General features: G+C 35.3%; 2 protein-coding genes across 2 annotated transcripts; one reads left to right on the top strand and one right to left on the bottom strand.

The window, feature by feature from the left end:
• Positions 1-13: 13 nt before the first annotated feature.
• On the top strand, positions 14-7,416 carry LOC136805934 (creatine kinase B-type-like). The gene is made up of 8 exons (XM_067062522.1): positions 14-450; positions 738-1,000; positions 1,441-1,587; positions 2,027-2,285; positions 2,933-3,089; positions 5,077-5,137; positions 6,760-6,818; positions 7,242-7,416. Exons 1-8 carry the CDS (start codon positions 167-169, stop codon positions 7,371-7,373), a joined length of 1,362 nt encoding a protein of 453 aa, XP_066918623.1. The 5' UTR covers positions 14-166; the 3' UTR covers positions 7,374-7,416.
• Positions 7,417-11,979: 4,563 nt separating this feature from the next.
• On the bottom strand, positions 11,980-15,329 carry LOC136805933 (basic-leucine zipper transcription factor A-like). The gene is made up of 2 exons (XM_067062521.1): positions 14,845-15,329; positions 11,980-13,918 (listed from the first exon to the last, which is right to left on the bottom strand). The coding sequence occupies exons 1-2, from the start codon at positions 15,303-15,305 to the stop codon at positions 12,211-12,213; spliced, it is 2,169 nt and encodes a 722-aa protein (XP_066918622.1). The 5' UTR covers positions 15,306-15,329; the 3' UTR covers positions 11,980-12,210.
• Positions 15,330-18,529: the final 3,200 nt, after the last annotated feature.

Raw genomic sequence — 18,529 nt, 5'->3', positions numbered from 1 at the left:
TGACGTCGAGTTCACGAATTCATTATAAATTGACGTCAAATATTTTTAAATATTTCTCTATAATTTACACAATCGTAAACTATACATTTCATAAAATTCTTTGGTACCATCATCTCTGGTTGAATATTCTGGTCAAGCATCAAATGTTCTCACAACAACAGCAGTCATGAGCAAGTTGGACCCTAACTGGGTTTGGGCTTCAGGTGGTCTAGCGGCAGGTTGTATATTAACAGTCTGCGTCAGTAAGATCACTGGCCTCTTCTCCCAAAAAGCCGTAATGGACGATAAAGATGAGATGGATGCTATAAGTAATTTCAACAATCAAGTCACCACCTTCAGTGACATAACAATGTTGGTTGGAACACCTTTCACCAGTGCACATACAATGACCACCTCAGAATATCTGATTTATCCAGCTGAGAAAGGATATCCCAAATTAGAAGGAAACCGGTAAGCTTTTGTTTGGAGATATTTCTATGCTGTTTATTGGTAGGCTTATAGGGGTAATTTATTGCAATTTTTAGACTCGTCATCGACTATTCATCAGAATTTCGAATGGTTAATCCGGGCGAAGGTTCGAGACCTTGATCTCTCAAAGAATCGATCAAAGTTTTTTCTCGAAAAAGAGTTTTTTCTTCTACGTATTTGAAAAACTCGAGAAACTTGTTAAAATTTATCTACTTAAAGATCTCTTTTTGCTCATTCCTTTTTCATTTTATTTTATCTATTTATTTCAGTACAATCATGGCTCGTTACCTGACACAACAAGTTTACGAAGATCTCTTCAACTTAAGAACATCATCTGGTTGTGATTTTGACACCTGCATCCAAACTGGTATTGATTGTTCAGAAAAAGTTAGTTGTGGCTTAGTTGCCGGTGACGAAGAATGTTATGATTTATTTTCGGTTGTCTTTGATCCAGTTATTAGTGATCGGCACCGTGGCTTTGGACGTGGTAATGAAATAATCGGCCAGGAAATGAATATCAGTGATTTGAAAGGTTTGTAATTTTTTGTATTCTTGCAAATTTTACTGTGTATGTGTCTTAATATAGCCTAAAGTATAATCAACATCGCGCTGGGCCTTGAATTAACATTTAGGCTAAAAAAAATCTCTCTCCGGTGTATTTGGTTGAAGCAAATGATACTCGGTCAAATTGCGAACCACCTTTACGCCGTGAGCAAGTTCAACACAATACGGTCTTATTCCGTTACGTGACTAAAGGAACTCATTCGATTGGATAAAATTGAAACCCTCTAAAACCAAAGGCATTTCTCTATTAAGTTTTGAAATGTAACGGGACCCAATATCGTACTAAGAACTTTGCACATTTTTTGATTTTATTAATGTGGCAATACATTCGTGAGTGTTATCAGAACCATAGAAAAGCCAACTAAGGAACTAAAAACGAGTTCAAAAGGTACAATATATTTCTTTTAGCGAATGTTTTTGACAGACGATACGTGAAATCCATTCATTTCTTGGTGGGCCGTTGCATAAAAGGCTTTCGTTTTCCACCGACCTGCAGAAGAGCTGAACGCAGACATACTGAGAAACTATTGAAAGATGTCCTGTTATCTCTGGAAGGTTTGTTTTTTTACATACCTTGCACGTTAAATGATTGGTTATTTTCTTCGAGTCTTCTATTTCTGTTGTGGTGCCATCCTATGATTGACTTGTAAAAGACGGATACAGAATTTATAGTCGAAAAGGGGTTAATATCCATGTTTTGTTCATGATTTTGTCCCTTGTTATAGTTGACCAATAGTGTCAATACATAACACGGTGGCAATTGGGATGGCAATTTTTGAGGGATCTGAAAAGGGTTATTATCATCCTAAGCACATGTGATTCGATTTACAAAAGGAGAATGAAATTTCAGTTAGATTTTAATCCCAGTTCCACCGAGGCTTTCCGGGGCTTTCAGTGTCAAGATAAAATTGTAGAAAATAAATAATTTGGAATTATTTGTTTGGATAGTCGGTTAGAAAGGAATCTTTGACACATTGATGATGTTTCTTTATAGATAATTTTGAAGGTTCCTACCACCACTTAGTCGATCTTTCGCCAGAAGAGCGTTATCAACTACCAGACATCCTACAAAGCGTAACTGATGCTCCTATAAGCAGAACTCTTATCTCTAGTGGCTCGACACGCGATTGGCCGTGCGGACGCGGCGTGTTTTATAGCCAATCATGTGATCTCTTTGCGTGGACAAACCGTGAGGATCATTTGCGCATTATGTACCGTGATCGTGATATGGACATTGTTGCTGCATTTAAAAGGTGAGTGTTAGGTTTTATCCTTTACTTTGTTATCGTGGTACAGTTGACAAATATGAGTTTCTTAGGTGTGATTTCAGGGGATCCTTACTCGAATAATACGAGTAATTGTAAGATTTTTAGATTCTCTTTCCGATCAAAAGTACTTTTAACGTGGGTCATTGGTAGGTGTTTACTTTTCCAGGTCCGAGTCCGGAAAATGTCGGGCGACTAGGTCGTTTTTAATAAGGTGAAAAAATGTTGTTCTTTCTAAAACCCAATGCATTCTTCTCGACCATGGTAGGCCACAATAAACGTCAAAGTATAGTGGGTTTAGTTTGGATATTTTAACGCTTTTAATCAGAATTTAAAAATAGGAAGAGAAGGACAATTTCAGTATTTCCACGCATTCTTAGGTTCAGTTGCTAAATTCCATGATGGTGATATTCTTACCATATTCTTAATTTTTTGGCCATTTTCATCATGGACATTCTTATAAAGTGTATTCTTATTTAAAAAAAAGCGTGTATTCCAGTCTTGAGCTTTTGGATTCCAAGATCCTAAGGTCTCAGAGATAAAACTCTACATTCTAGAAGTAAGTTAAGCCACTTAAAACCTTTGGTTTTCAAAATTTTTGCTTCAGGTATTCTAATTTCCTTTTCTTTTTTCAGTTTTACCAGAGCTTTAGAAGAAATCAAATCTAAGCTAGGAGATGCAGGTTTAGAATACAGTATCCATAAAGATTATGGTCATTTACTGACATGCCCAAGCGGGATTGGAACCGCCCTTCGAGCGGGTGTTCATCTTAAATTACCAAACTTAATATGTGTAAGTTAAAGTCTGTCCAGATATAATTGGCAGTGGAAACAAGAATGCCTGAAACTTTTGATAGTGAAATATGATTATGGAAATTTTTTTTGCCTGTTTTAGAAAATCAAAAGCGCTATATTTGAATGTATTTTTGGTTGAAAAATTCGCGATTTTTAGCGGTTAAATTTGCGATTGTAAAAATTGAGCTTTTTTTCTACTTATGCTATAACGTTCATTTTTACACCAGTGGTAGTTCAACCTTAGGTTAAGAAGTTTGTAAAATTTCAAGGCGAACAGAAAAGTCCTTCGGAAGATATGGGACCCGAAATACCCCTTGGTAGCACTTTTCTGTGAAATATCAAATCTCCAACTTATTACTAAAAACGGGGGTAGTGATATGATAAAACAGTTTTTCGATCATAGCACATTTTACGATCTCTTTAATGACCTCATAGCCAAACTGTGTTTAGTGTTTTGGGAATTAGCAAAGTTCTTTAATGACTTAAAAATAACAAAGGCAATATAAGTTCTTGCTTATCTTTTCAATAAAAACAATTAAAAATACTGTGATTTACTTCGTTTCGAAATAATCAATGATACCAATAATCGTCAGCCGTGCAAAATTACTCGAATCTGATTGGTTTAGAGGAGTGCGATTAATCGTTAATTGCACTATTACCACTTTTTGCACTCTTCGGCGGGGGGACACTTTTGTCCCCTTATTCTTTTCTCTCCCAAGTCCTGTGTCAGAGACTTTTTTTTACTATATAATAAAAAACAAAGACATTTTTTTTCTTCAATATAAAAAAGAACTAAGAAATCTTACGTTACAATAGCTTCTTTTAATTGAAAACAAAGAAAAATTACACTGCAATGTTTTCTTCTTAAACAAAAGAAAAAAAGGAGGTTTTCGAATGTTTACAAAAATATAAAAGTTAGAAAAAGATTCTTTTTCAAAACTATTTACTGACGATTACCTCGGAATCGTATGTTTTGTCGTGCAATTAACGATTAATCACTCGTAACAAAGGAGAAAATACTGTAATTTGCACTCGTCCTTCGGACTCGTGCAAATTACTATTTTCTCCTTCGTTACTCGTTTTAATTGCACTGTTCAAAAAAGATAACATAACCCCCGTTTTTAGTAATAAGTTGGAGATTTGATATTTCACAGAAAAGTGCTACCAAGGGGGATTTCGGGTCCCATATCTTCCGAAGGACTTTTCTGTTTGCCTTGAAATTTTACAAACTTCTTAACCTAAGGTTGAACTACCACTGGTGTAAAAATGAACGTTATAGCATAAGTAGAAAAAAAGCTCAATTTTTACAATCGCAAATTTAACCGCTAAAAATCGCGAATTTTTCAACCAAAAATACATTCAAATATAGCGCTTTTGATTTTCTAAAACAGGCAAAAAAAATTTCCATAATCATATTTCACTATCAAAAGTTTCAGGCATTCTTGTTTCCACTGCCAATTATATCTGGACAGACTTTAGTTTGTTGTCAAATTTAGTTCAACTTTGAGTGTGGTTTTTATCCTTTCTCACTGGTAATAAATACACGTTTGTTTTTTTAAGAAACAAACTTTTAAGAAACATGAGGCTCAGAATGTCTAAAAACTAAGAAACATCTAAGAAACATGCTGAGGCCGAGAATGAGAAAATAACATTTTTTAATTCGATTTTTTTAAGAACCTTCCAATCCAGCCTTTCATAAGGGTTCATAAGGCTGATTATGTCAAAAAGTTTAGAAGCATGTAAAAAACATTAAAGGCTCAAAAGGCCGATTTCTTAAGAAACATTGAGGCTGCTTGGTAAAACTAGTTTCTTAAAAAAACGTGTAATACACATGGGAATAAAATATAGGGATGAATAGAAACTACTTTCGATTTCATCTGAAACATTTTTCTAAACTAAACGCTTATGATAAAATATAAAATTGATAGCATTCTCAATTTTGAGATTTCGTCTTAACTTTGAATGTATTTAATTGTTGTTTTTAGGATCCGAGATTTCGTACCATCATAAAGAATCTCCGTTTACACATGGGAGCAGAAGACCAGGGTACGTTTCGAACTCTCTTACTTGATGATCCTATACGTCCGTAGTTTTTAAAAAGGTTGAGCCCATTGAGGAAAGCCCGAAGTGCCCGGAAAATCCCCCCTTGTGAATCCCCCCGGTGAATCTAACCTTTCCCAGGCAAGAAAAAGTGAAACCACTTATTTCCCATCCAGAACACGCCTAGAATGCGCCGTAATCTTGATGACGGACTGTATCTCGCGGGTCATTTGTTTTTGATGACTGTATTTTTTGAAATCTAGCGACGTTTCAATCCGACGTTTGTGTAAAAACCACGCACATGTGTTCTGGATGGGAAATAAGTGGCTTCATTTCCCATCCAGGAGGGGGGTAGTTCAAAAATAGGGAGACTGTTCCTGTACTACCCCTTAACTTTTGATCTAGTGGGTCTTTTTGTATGAAATTTGGCACACAAGATCCTTGTCATATAAAGTAACTTTTGACAAACCTTTGATGACGTCACTTGTCATGCGCAAAGTGAGCAAAAACCAAAAAATGCCTTTGTTCTTATAAATAGCTATCGTCTTTTAACAAAGGCTTTACAAAAAAGTTCCCTTAGTTTTTAAAATGCTTATTTTATCCTAAATATTCAATAAATTACGGTTTAAATGATATATTTGACATTAAAAATAAATTTGTATTGGAACAGTGTCAATTTTTGTGACACCTTACTGTCAGAAATGTCATAATGCTCAAGGTGTGAAAAATTTTAGGTATCAAATTTTTTTTATTTGAAGCTAAATAAAAGTTAGGAGTTCACAGAAAATTTCACGCCAAAAGCTCTATTATTTCATTAGTTTCACCTCCGAACAGAAACAGCAAATAGGGTTAAAACATTTAAAAGTAACCAAAATATGCCGAAACTATGCATAAGCTGTTTGCAAACAATTAGACCAGTATTATTAAATGGTACCTTTTGTTTTATTTTGAACAAAGGGAAATTCCCTCTCGGTGAAAATCTTTTTTACCACAAGTGGTTTTACTCCTCTACAATTTAACTAGTTCAGTTTTTTAAGAAATTTAGTAACTCGCTTTCTAGGCTTGCGCCTATGCCTACTGAAAAGTTTTTGTACGGCTTTTTAATAAGCCAAATATAACATCAAAAATGAAAGAAAGAGGCTATCGTAAACTAAAAACAGATTGACGAAAGTTTCGCCGTTAAATTTGAACTCTTTAATCTCATACTAACCTATACTAGACGTTTTTCTACCACGTCTAATCCACTATCGGACTTTAACAGTTGGTTACTGCAAATCATTGTGAGAGACATCGTCAATGGACGAATTCCGAACGACTACCACAGATTTGTAAAGCCCGAAGGAGGGCTAGCAAGCAAAAATAAAGTGAATATCGCAAAAAATATTACTGCTATTGTTTTCGAAAACCCGCGAAGCTTCTGATTGGTCAAGCCCTGAACTTTATTGTAATGTTACGTGACCTAGGCAGGATTTCCTATCTAGCCACGGCACACATTTAGTCACTTGCAACATCTACATCTAGCCCTTCGGCCTTATAAATCTATGACGACTACACGCTCCTTACTTTTTAATCTGTTGTGCTCCTCTAATCACAAATGTGATACCGTTCTTTACAACTTTTCCTTTCAGATATGCTGAAAAAAGGATACGTGGATGTTTATAATATGGATCGACTCGGATACAGCGAGGTAATTCTCATTTTTAATAGGGAAAAGAGTTTGTTAATAGTAGAGTATGCTATAGTCTAAGACTAATCACTATCAAAGAAAAAAGCCCAAAGAAAGGGCGGTCCAACCGGGTCTGAGAAGGGGTTATCAATCAAGTTGTGATTCATGGGAGATAAATTTAGAAATTTGATGGAATCTCTGGTTTTGTCTTAAAAAAACTCATAACCTTGGAACGGTGTTTTTTGTAGGTATTACCCAAATGAAATTACCGAAATAACCTTGGGGTTGTTCGGGGGGCTTTGTTGGATACTCTTTGAGTAGACTATGATAAGTTTTGAAAGCAGATCGTAATGCTGACAGAACCATGCCAGAGCAGATGATCGGTTATTCGGTCGGGCTGATACAGGGGCGTAATTGACTTGTTGATATTTTTCTTTTTCCCAGGTTTATCTTGTGCAACGAGTAGCAGATGCAGTTGACTTACTCATCAAAATGGAACAAAGACTCGAACATAAACAAGCCATCTCACAACTGATTACTAAATCAGAAAATTTTAATGACGATTTGGATTATTAAGAAAGAACAAATTATCAAAATTAATTGCCACTAATTACGTATTGTAAATAATAATGTTGATGAATGTTATTAAAATCTAAGAATTTAAAATATTTAATTTTCGTTTATGTATTGTAGTTGATCAGCTGGTACATGACGTTGTTTCAACGTTCCAAACCCTGAACGTTCAGAACGTTCGCCAGCGACAGCAACGTTAGAAAAAATGCTACGTGCCAGCTTCTAAAATTTCACTTGTCTCGTTTTGAAATCATTGCCATGGTGATTAACTCCCAGCGGATTTTATTACAACTAATTTCTATTCATAAAAAATCATTTAATGTCTCAAGGGATATGATCACTATGGAAATTGTTTGAATACGAGGCAAGTGATGTTCGTGACGTAATTTATGAAAAGGTCTATTTAGGCGAGACCAATTTAATTTGTTGTTTTACGGGCCCGACCGACCCTATTATTGCTAAAATCAAAAACATAACATATTGAATTTCCACTACAATATATTTTACACACTAGTTATTTGTAAGAATCAAATTTGAATAAAGCTGAAAATTAATTCAAGAAATTGAAAAATTTAGAAAATCAAGCATTCCATTCACTAAGATTTTATCATGATCTTCATCGAAGATAAAATTAAAAGAAGTAAATTTTTGAACGAGATATTTTTTGGAAAACATTTTCGGTACCCTGATAAATGAAAAATTTATTTTTATTTTACCGACCGACCGACCCATATTTTGCTAACGATCTGCCCGTAGAACAACAAGTTAAATTGGTCTCGCCTTACCTTAAAATTGACATTAAAATACACTTTCTCCTCTCACTGACCCCTGAAATTATCCACATCACAATTTCGTTAATACTCCACCTTTCCAAGGTGCACAAAGTTGGTGTTTGATACAATGAGAGAAATAACTCCAAACATTTTTCCATGAGCGAATATAATTGGGGCCGTTAATAATGCCAAAATTTGTAAAAATGGCTACTTATGCTTCAAATTAGTAAATAATGACTAAAATTTACATTAAAATGTCATTTTTAAGTAGTAAACTGTTGAAAATTCCATCTAAAATCACTGATTTTTGAATATATTAAATATTTCACTGAAGTTTTAAATGTGGAGTAAAGCAATGGATAACTTTCGACTTCAAATCATACCTAAAATCCCATAAATTGAGAAATAATGATAAACAATTGACGCCGCTTTTAAATTGAAATTGCAAAATCTTGGCCCTTTTCACGCAACGAGCCCAAAAGAAAACGCCAATAAGGCCGTACCTTATAAAAAGGCCGTACACGTGTAAAAAGGCCGATAAGGTAGTCAGAAACATGCTGAATGAAGATGAAATTGTTCGAACGAAAAAGAAAAGATAACAGCATAGCATAAAGATACGTAAGCTTGAAATACATGATGAAGCTTGTTTCACACCGGCGTTTCGATGTTTTAGAGGCAAAGGAGCCATGCTAAGTTTTGGGTACAAACAAAAAACAAATCTTTCTTTCATATAAAGATAAGTCTAGCCCTTTAAAGATAAAATCTAATGAAGGAACTTCCACAAATCCAAACTTTGGCTGAAACTTTTTCTTTAAAAAAAAATCTTGAAGTCTTACATTTTAGGATTACAATTTCGTATCACTGAGTAAAAAGTCAGAAAAAAACAAATGGCGCAATCTCACACAAAGTCCAAAAAAAATACTTTTTTATGCACTTTTTGGATCAAATTTGCCCAAAAAATTATTTTTTCGAATATCGGGCACCCTCCAGATTTCAAACATTACCATTTTACATCATTGTGCAAGAAATCAAAATGGCTAGGCAATCGCGAGAAATGCTCATTTTTCTTAAAAATGACAGAAGGGAATTTATCCAAATAAGAAAATCCGATTTTAACGGCCAAAAAAAACTTTCCGGAAAATACACTTTTTTTTATAAGAACCAGAAAATTTTTGCTGAAGCTCGGCTGTTCTTAATTTTTTGGCACTTTGAGCCTTGAATTGTTCTTATTTTTTCTAAGGTAAAAACAAGTTTTGGCTATTTACTTTACTATTTAGAGGATTTTAGAAACCAGTGATTCTTTTCCTATAACTCTCTAACTTCAGCCTCTCCACTGTTCTTAAATTGTTCTTATTTATGGCATTTTTGAGCCTCATTGTTCTTATACGGCTTCAGCAACATTTTAGAGAACCTTGCCCTTCTTTGGCCAAAAAATTATTTTTTCGAAAATCGGGCTCCGTCACTTTGCAAAAAATCAGAAAAAACTAATCGGTCAATCCCGAGAAAAGCTGGTAACAGACGAACGGACGGATTGACAAAGGTTAAATTAAAGGACCTCCGAGGTAGGTCCAAAAAGGAGAGAAGATCAGACCTAACGAAGAGTATGGAACTTTTCAAGAAATGATTGAAACGCAATTATATAAATATCAAACAAGCAACATGCTGAATGGACCTACCTGTCGATCACAATCAGAAAAAAATAGGACAAATAGCAAGGGAATAAGAAAGTGTAGTGAGCAGCTTGAATAGATTACCGTGAGTATCAGAGCTCAAATTAGTCAAAAAAGTCTAAAAAAAACAAACATTAGGCACTTTTCTACCCAAATTACCACTATACAAAAAAATAAGAAAAAAATACCAAGCCAATCTTGAGAAATGCTCATTTTCCCTAAATATGACAAAATGGGATTTCCCCAAATAAGAAAATCCGATTTTTACGGCCAAAATAAATTTTCCGAAAAAAACTGCTTCAGCCACTTTTTAGAGAACCTTGCCCTCCATCTTTATGCATAAAATCAGGAAAAACTAATGAAGCAATTTTGCACCAAGTCCAAAAAAACTTATTTTTAGGTAGTTTTTGGCCCAAACTTGCAAAAATCCGTATTTTACGACGAAAAAATTTTTTTTGTGAAAAATTACTTCAGCCACATTTTAGGGTACCTTGCACTCTATCTTTCTGCCAAAAATCAGGAAAAACTAATGAAGCAATTTTGCACAATGCCCAAAAAACCTTATTTTTAGGTAGTTTTTGGCCCAAATTTTGCGAAAATCCGTATTTGACGACGAAAAAAAATTTCCCGAGAAAAATTACTTCAGCCACATTTTAGGGTGCCTTGCACTCTATCTTTCTGCCAAAAATCAGGAAAAACTAATGAAGCAATTTTGCACTAAGTCCAAAAAACCTTATTTTTAGGTAGTTTTTGGCCCAAATTTGCCCCCCCAAAAATCTTTTCAAAAATCGGGCTCCGTCACTTTTTAGGCATTGCCATTTTGTATCATTGTGCAAAAAATAAAAAAACAACTAATGAGCCAATCCCGAGAAAAGCTTGTAACAGACGAACGGACAACGGTCAAATTAAAGGACCTCCCGGTAGGTCCAAAAATTTCAATTTTCTTTTAAGTTTTATGGCGAAAATGGTATAACCATAGTATAAGAAAGCCGCGGCTGGAATATGTACCACATTGTCTTTTCAGTTAATTGCTGTTCTATCTCTGTCTCCGAGCTTTATAAGAACATCAAGATTGTCAGTTTATTATTGATAGATAATTTTTGAAATTTTTCTCTTATTTTCCTTCACAAAACGTTTTTTTATTGCTAGATATCTTTGAATCTGTACCCAATAGAACACTTGAACTGATTTTGGACATATGCAGGGGTATTTTGTGGAAACGATAGTTTTTCGCCAAAATTAAAATTATAAGAACTATATTCAAGATGACAAATTTCCGGTCAGTTTGAATGATAAATTTTAAAGGTGCTGGCTTGAAATTTTCACAGAATTATCTTAATGTACTATTTCATTGATTTCTGAAAAGATTTCACTGAAATATTGTGAAGGCATTTCGAGGCACTTTATTAATTTTTGAGTTCTTTCTGCCCAGCCATTTTGTGCTTGTTTAAATTTCTTATTGTTGATCTTTCCTGCACAATGATTTTATAATGCAAGTGTATTATCAAGGGCATATCATTAATGTCTAAAATGCACTGAGAAGTAAGTATTAACGACGAACCAATAAAATTTACCATTAAAGATGCTAATTACTTATTTCTTGATCAAAAAATAGTCATCAAATACGACAGAGATAGAACAACAGAAATTCAGATGTTATCATTCCAGCCGCAGCTTTCTTATACTATGGTATAACATATCCTTTAATATAATATAAAATGTGTATGTATGAAATAATATGAAAGGTATGGTGGAATATAATCTATATAAATTCTAAATGAAGTTTGTATAATATGATAAAATACAAATGTAGTTTACTACTATGATAATATACTTTAAAAATATTCTCAAAAGAAGAATGAAATATCCTACTAAATCTTTAAATTGTTCATGGAGGGAGAATTTCTAAGCAGTTTTGCCAGGTTAAACCAGGTTATACTCCATTTTTGAGGCAATAGGGAGGGGCGGGTATCGTGGGTAAAGGGGTGGAAATACAAGCGACACTGTTTTACTAATGTGGAATAAATTTGAACTCCTTCAAAAGATTCAATTATTCGAAACAGAGGGTTTCAAAGTCTTGCATTCATAATCAAGAATTTGATCATTCAGAGGCTCCGTACAGAACTTCTAAGAAAGTATCATAAACAACGAGAAAATGCAGATAAAACACAACAAACGGGAAAGCTACCTCCTAAGCAACACCAGAAAAATCTTAGTTTTGTTGAAAAGAGGAATAATATACTAGCATCCCTGTAAAATAGTCTTTTATATCAAAATATAAAATAAAAATATAAATATAAAAAAAAGTTGAGATCGGAGAAATGAAAACTAAATAACAGGTTCTTTTAAATCAAAGAATATAAACTAAAACAACATTCTATAAGTCTATCAAGATCCTCATTCATCAATAACCAAATTGCCGGGTGACGGAGCGTCAAGATAAGGGTTATCACGAGTGTTTATTTTCTCACCCATGCCGGTATTTTCGTTTGACTCGTCCCCAGCCCCTTCGGTCGCCTCGTCATCCATGCGCGACCTCCAAGCTTGTAATTTCGTATGACATCTATTACCTGCTGGCTTGATTAAACATTTCTGATCTGCCAGTTTGATTCCCGGACATGCATTTGTTGGATCCACGGGGCCTGTTTTATCGACATCCAGAAGTGGGGCCGAATTCGTTTCAAAATGGAAGTCTATTTCATTATTGTTTTCGTCTGATGCTTTACAATCGTTCAAGTCTTCAATGCTACCACGCCCACTATCAGGCGAAGCTAGTTGGAAAGCTGTTAGAGTGTCCGCAGGGTGTTGATTAAGGGCGTTGGGAGTAATTTGACGTAATTGTTTTTCCTCTTGAAAGCGAAGGGCGCGATCGAGTCGATCAAGACGTTCCATTTTTTCTTGGTGAAGTTGTTTTTGTTGTTTGACTTCTTGAATGTGACGGAGTTTAGAGATGACGTTATGTCTTGAGATTCTTTTCATTTCGTATTGAGTTGTAGGTGATAAATGGCTGAAATCGAAAGAGGAATTCTCCAATTCGGTTGTTGGCGTTGGATATGACTGACATTGAAATTGAGGGCGGTGTGAGATCTGGTCAGATCTGGTACTGCTTGAGGCCGCTGGAGAATATGGATGATGTCTGTTTACAGAAGGTGATGGTACACTCTGGTGATAGTTGTCAGTCTGGAACGCTGGTTGATAGCTAGCTGGATGAGTTGGTGTTAGAGGTGGTGACAACATCATCGAGTTTGGAGGCTGATAAGTGGAGGGCGACCCTGGATTTTGTTGAGTAGGTTGTTGATTGTAATTGTTGTGTTGGACTTGTTGTTGTTGAAGATATCTCTGATGTTGTTGATATTGTTGGTATTGGATTCGATGGTAGAGTTTGATTTGTTCTTGACGCTGTTTCTCGAGTCTTTCCATGTATAATTTCTCGTGTTCTTTCTGCTGTTGTTGGTTACGATGGCCTTGAGTTGTTGATGGAACAATTCCGTTTTGAATATGCGACGGATCTAAAACAGATCTATTTTTTCGTTGCTGGCGTTGTTGAGTTTTCTTCTGTTTCTCCATTGCACGTTGAAGTTTTTGTTGATGGGCCACCGAAGGTGATCGTTGGCCACCGTAATGAAAAGTATGCTGTGAGGACGAACTGGTTGGCGACTGAAGATGTGTGTTGGGGGTTGAGTGCGAGTTAAGGTTCGCGTATTTCGGTGGCACGTAACCTTGCTGTTGAAAATCGTTGTAGAACTTGATTCGATTCATTTGGCAAGCCTCTTCATATAGCTGTTCTTGATGTCTCAGTAGTTGCAACTCGTAGGCCCGCGCGGTCATCGCGAGCTCTGACGTCATGTATTTGTCATTGTAATATGGCGAATTAGCGATTACGTCATCATTGTTGATGAATGGCGTTGGCGTTAACGGCGTAGTAGGAGTGGGCGGCATCTGATAGTTTCGTTGTGTGTTCATTTGAGGAGTTTGAGGGAACGATAACTGTTCCGTATAGATTGGCGACCGTAATTGGTGCGTTTGATGCGGTTGTTGGTTTGGACTACCGTCGTTTGGTGTCTGTTGTTGATAAATTTGATTTTGTTTGGTGTTGTTGTCGTACCTAAGTGAAAAGAGAAAATAATTCAAATCATATTCAGGATCAAAGGAATACAGTCTTTTATAAAGAAATGAGGCTCAAAGATTAAAGGAATTATACGGTGTTATATACACCCGACTCGTCTGAAACTGATGTCAGCAAAATTTTAATAAAAGAGTCCTTCCAAATTTGTAAATAAAAGGAAGAAAAAAATCTTGCTCCACATTTTTCTTTATTCATTACAAAACATTCTATTAATTTCAATCTGCTGAATCAACATACATTATAACTATGTAAAAGGTCAATGGGTTTAAGAACAATGCTGAGCCCGGAATTAATCAATTTCAAGCAATTCAGCGGTCAAAATGGAAAAGAATTGAGTAAAGAGCCTCAAATACATCAATTAAACCCTATAAAATAAGAATATGATAACAATTTGAGACTCAAGTGCCAAAAGTTTAATGGTTCTTATAAAAAGAAAAGTGTGCTAGATTAGACAGACTTTAAAGTCCTTTTATCTTTTATAACTTCGTATTATTTTAGTTGGCAAGACAACTAAAAAGTACACGCTTTTTTTATAAGAATGGTGCATTTTCATTTCATCATGGATATTCTTAATTTTTTGTCAAAAATCATCCTAAAATATTCTTACGGTGTTCTTAGGTAAAGATCGAAAATTAACCTAGGTTTTACCATGTAATACACGCCTGGAGAATATTGAGCGTTACTGGGCTATTATTGATGAAAATGCTTAAAAAATGGCATTCTTAGTTTCAGTTGCTAAATTCCATGATGGTGATATTCTTACCATATTCTTAAATTTTTGGCCATTTTCATTATGGTCATTCTTATAAACTGTATTCTTATATAAAAAAAGCGTGTATATACTTTTCTTCGAATCAGAGAAAAATAGAAGTTCGAATTAGAGAGAGCTGATTGCATTTACTTACACAGAGGTTTGAGGTAACGTGGTTGGTCTTCTAGACTTCTCATTCATGTTGCAATGTATCGAGGATGAATGCTCAAGGTTCGGCATGTTTTGATGTTGATCTGTTTCAGCAATTGTCGAAAACTGACTGGAAGGAGTTGGTCTGTAGGACGCCCCTGGAAGACTATTGAGCGATGTGTACGATTTGATTTGAACAGTTTCGTTACTACTCGGAACTTCAATCTCCACGACGTCTGTGTTAGTTACACGGCTTCGATTGATTTGAGATATGTTTGTAATTACTGGATAATTTGTAGAGATGATACCTTGACCAGTTGATGATTCCTGAAGTGATTCCTGTGATTGATTGTTGGTAGAGATTCCCTGAGGGATTGATTGCTTTTGAGGAGGTTCCCTTGCTGAAATAGCAGGCTCGTTGTGATGTGATAACTCCTGTGTTAAATTTGCGTTTTCTTCTGACATTATTTATTTTCTCTTTGTTGCTGAAATTAGATAAACACTAAAATCTTAAACATAATCTTGGTTGGTATGACAACAAATTAAAAAGAAAGTGACGAAAAATTCCCAGACTGAAGAGAATTATTACCAGGCCACTAGGTAGCTGACGGGTATGTGCCGCCCGACCCTTAGCGGGACTAAATAGAAGGAAAAATTGGAAAATTTTGTGAATTTTACAACCCTTAATGAGACTAATTTGAGCAAGCTTAGAATCTAAGGCATCCACTAACGGATTCGTGCTCTTATACACCCCTGTCTCCAGCCCCGGTGGAACTTTTATTCTCAGTGGGGATAGAAATTCCAGTGGGGCTGGGCTCCCAGCGGGTCTGTGACACATTTGTGGTCTTACACTAACTGTGGTTTTGTAGATCTCGATTCAGATTAGAATGAATGGAAAATCTTCATAATAAATGAATGAATGACAATGATTCTCAAATGTTGTCTGGTTCTGTAGACTTATTTATTGATTTTACACAACGTCTAGACACTTTTTTCATCTTCCCATATATACACACACGCACTTCAAGGCACACTGAGGCACGCGTTTTTTATAGGAACAAACTATATAAGAACATAAGGCTTCGATGACTAAAAATATCAACCAGGCGCTCTCACTCGATACAATCGATAAACGATAACTTTTTACAATCGATAGCGATTGATTCCGATAATCGATAGACAATCGATTATCAGGATTTTAAGGGAGGCTCGATTGCCTGTCGATTTATTGATTATTGATCACAATCGATAGCCAATAGACCTTTTCATAAATTACGTCATGAACATCACTTGCCTCGTATTCAAACAATTACTATGGTGATTATATCCCTTGAGAAAATAAATGATTTTTTATGAATAGAAAGTAGCTTTAATAAAATCCGCTGGGAGTTGATCACCTTGGCAATAATTTCAAAACGAGGCAAGTGATGTTTGTGACGTAATTTATGAAAAGGTCTATTGATGAAGAAACCAATCAATGATCAATCAATACTCAAAATTTTAAAATAGGCTCGATGACCTATGGTAGTTTAGGAGAAGGCAACAGTCTATTGAATAACAAATTACTCCACCCCTACTCCACACCACACATTACATATTTTCCCTCGACCAGGACAAACGAGATAAACTATCTTGTCGCTATGTGACAGCTTTGTTGTAAGAAGCAAAACAATGAGATGACGTTATCATTAAAAAAGGAGTAATTAGTCATTCAAAAGACTGTCGCGTTTTCCCAAACGACTATTGATTATCGGAATCAATCGATATCCAATCAATCCAATGGCTATCGATTGGTCATGCCGGAAATATGTTACTGATTGTATCGAGTGGGAGCGCCTGGTATTCCTAAGAACAAGTTAAGAACAGTGTTAAGCTTGAAACTCTTAAATTAAAGAAATAAGTATATAAGGCCAACCCAGCTGATTTAGTTTTTAATATCCTCGATATTCCTGGCCGCTTTGACTTTGAGCAATTGAATTTCTGAAGAAAATTCGAAGGAAGGCTTCAAAATGTTTCGATGTTAACTTCTAAAGAGACACGGTGTTAGTTGTCAGGTGATAAGACAAAGAGAGACGGGCTGCAGTGACTTTGTTCATGATTATACAAGGATGGGTAGAAAAACCTTAGGAAAAAATCGCACTTTCTCTTGAAGTCTTGTCAGGGGTTAATGCAAAATATATACAAACCTTATGTGATTTAACGAGCCATTCGCAGTTTCACAGTACTAGTGCTGATACTTACACATGCATGGCTTAATCTTTGAGAGGGGTTGCCTTAGGAAGAAAGGCATGTAGCCATTACGCGAACCGCAGTCCGTAAAAGTTTTTATAGACAAAAATACGTACCGCAAAATGAAGCCCAAAGAAAGACAAGAATGAAGAAAACTTCACAAAAACAAGAAATTTTGCAAAAAATACAAAAAATACGTTTGGAGAGAAATTTCAACACGATTTCAAATCACACGCGCACACAACGCTGAGTGAAGTCTAAATGAAATTAACAAAAATGAAAAAACACTTTATGAGAAAAGAACGAAAAGAAAATAACAATAGAGCTATCAAGTTCAGTTTCAGGTGCCTTATTGTTAAGCTAAGTAAATAAAAGAGAAAGAAAAGAATGGTAATTGATATTTAACAGCCATTGACACCCTCGTTAATAAAACAGTTTACGACTTTTCAATAGCACACCATAAATGAGATATTCCACAGAGAGTAATCAAATAATTTACAATCATACTCAAAAATAACGTGGCCAGCCGGCCGTGCTGTATCAGAAAAAAAGTCTTCTCCAAAATTTTTTGCTGTGGATGAATGGAAAATAAAGTTTCGAAAAGTGTATTTCACACAAAATAGGAAGCTGAATACAAATAGAACGTTTTCATGACGTCAATGCATTCTATACAAAGGTTTTTTCTTTCATTTTCCTCACCCAAAAACCCACGTGGTCTAAACGTTTCATTTTAAAAAATTCACCCCTTTGGAAGCGTGGAAGAATTGTAAAAATTTTTTGAACACTTTTGAGAAAAATAACTGTTGGCTAACGACAGCTGATTAATGCCCCCAAATAATGAAATTATGGTGTTTGTGAAGATGGCGTAGTAGTCAATAACTAAACAAAAACTGAGAGTTCTAATTTCTTAAAATCTGGTGCGGTTTTCGAGATTCTTGGTAAAAATGGTTTGGTTTCAATTTCAATACCGATTTTCTTCTGTTTTAGAGCCAATCTGCCAAATTCCGAAATTTAGGACGTAGAAATAAGTCTGCAGTAGACTCTAGCTTATTCGAACTTCTATAATTCGAATATTTCTATAATTCGAACAAATAATATTCCCGTTCGACTTTGAATAGACCTTTTCCTAAATTACGTCACGAACATCACTTGCTTCGTTTTGAAATTATTGCCATGGTGATTAACTCCCAGCGGATTTTATTAAAACTACTTCCAATTCATAAAAAAAATCATTTAATGTCTCAAATGGTAAACGTTTGAGGCAAGTGATGTTCGTGAGGTAATTTATGAAAAGGTCTATTAGCGAGTAGCGAGCACCTCACTAAAAACCGGGATTTTTCATCTCGTTTCTTAGTGAGTTCCACTTTGATGATTTTCGAAAAATAGAGGCCTTTCAAGTGCTTTGACGCAAATTCGATTATTTTGCTACTGCAAGAGCTTCGATAGTTAAAAGTGACGTC

This window comes from Clytia hemisphaerica, unplaced genomic scaffold (assembly GCF_902728285.1).
Source record: "Clytia hemisphaerica strain Z4C2 unplaced genomic scaffold, Clytia hemisphaerica genome assembly, whole genome shotgun sequence".
NCBI classification, from domain to species: Eukaryota; Metazoa; Cnidaria; class Hydrozoa; order Leptothecata; family Clytiidae; genus Clytia; species Clytia hemisphaerica.
This window is presented reverse-complemented; position numbering and strand designations above follow the sequence as displayed.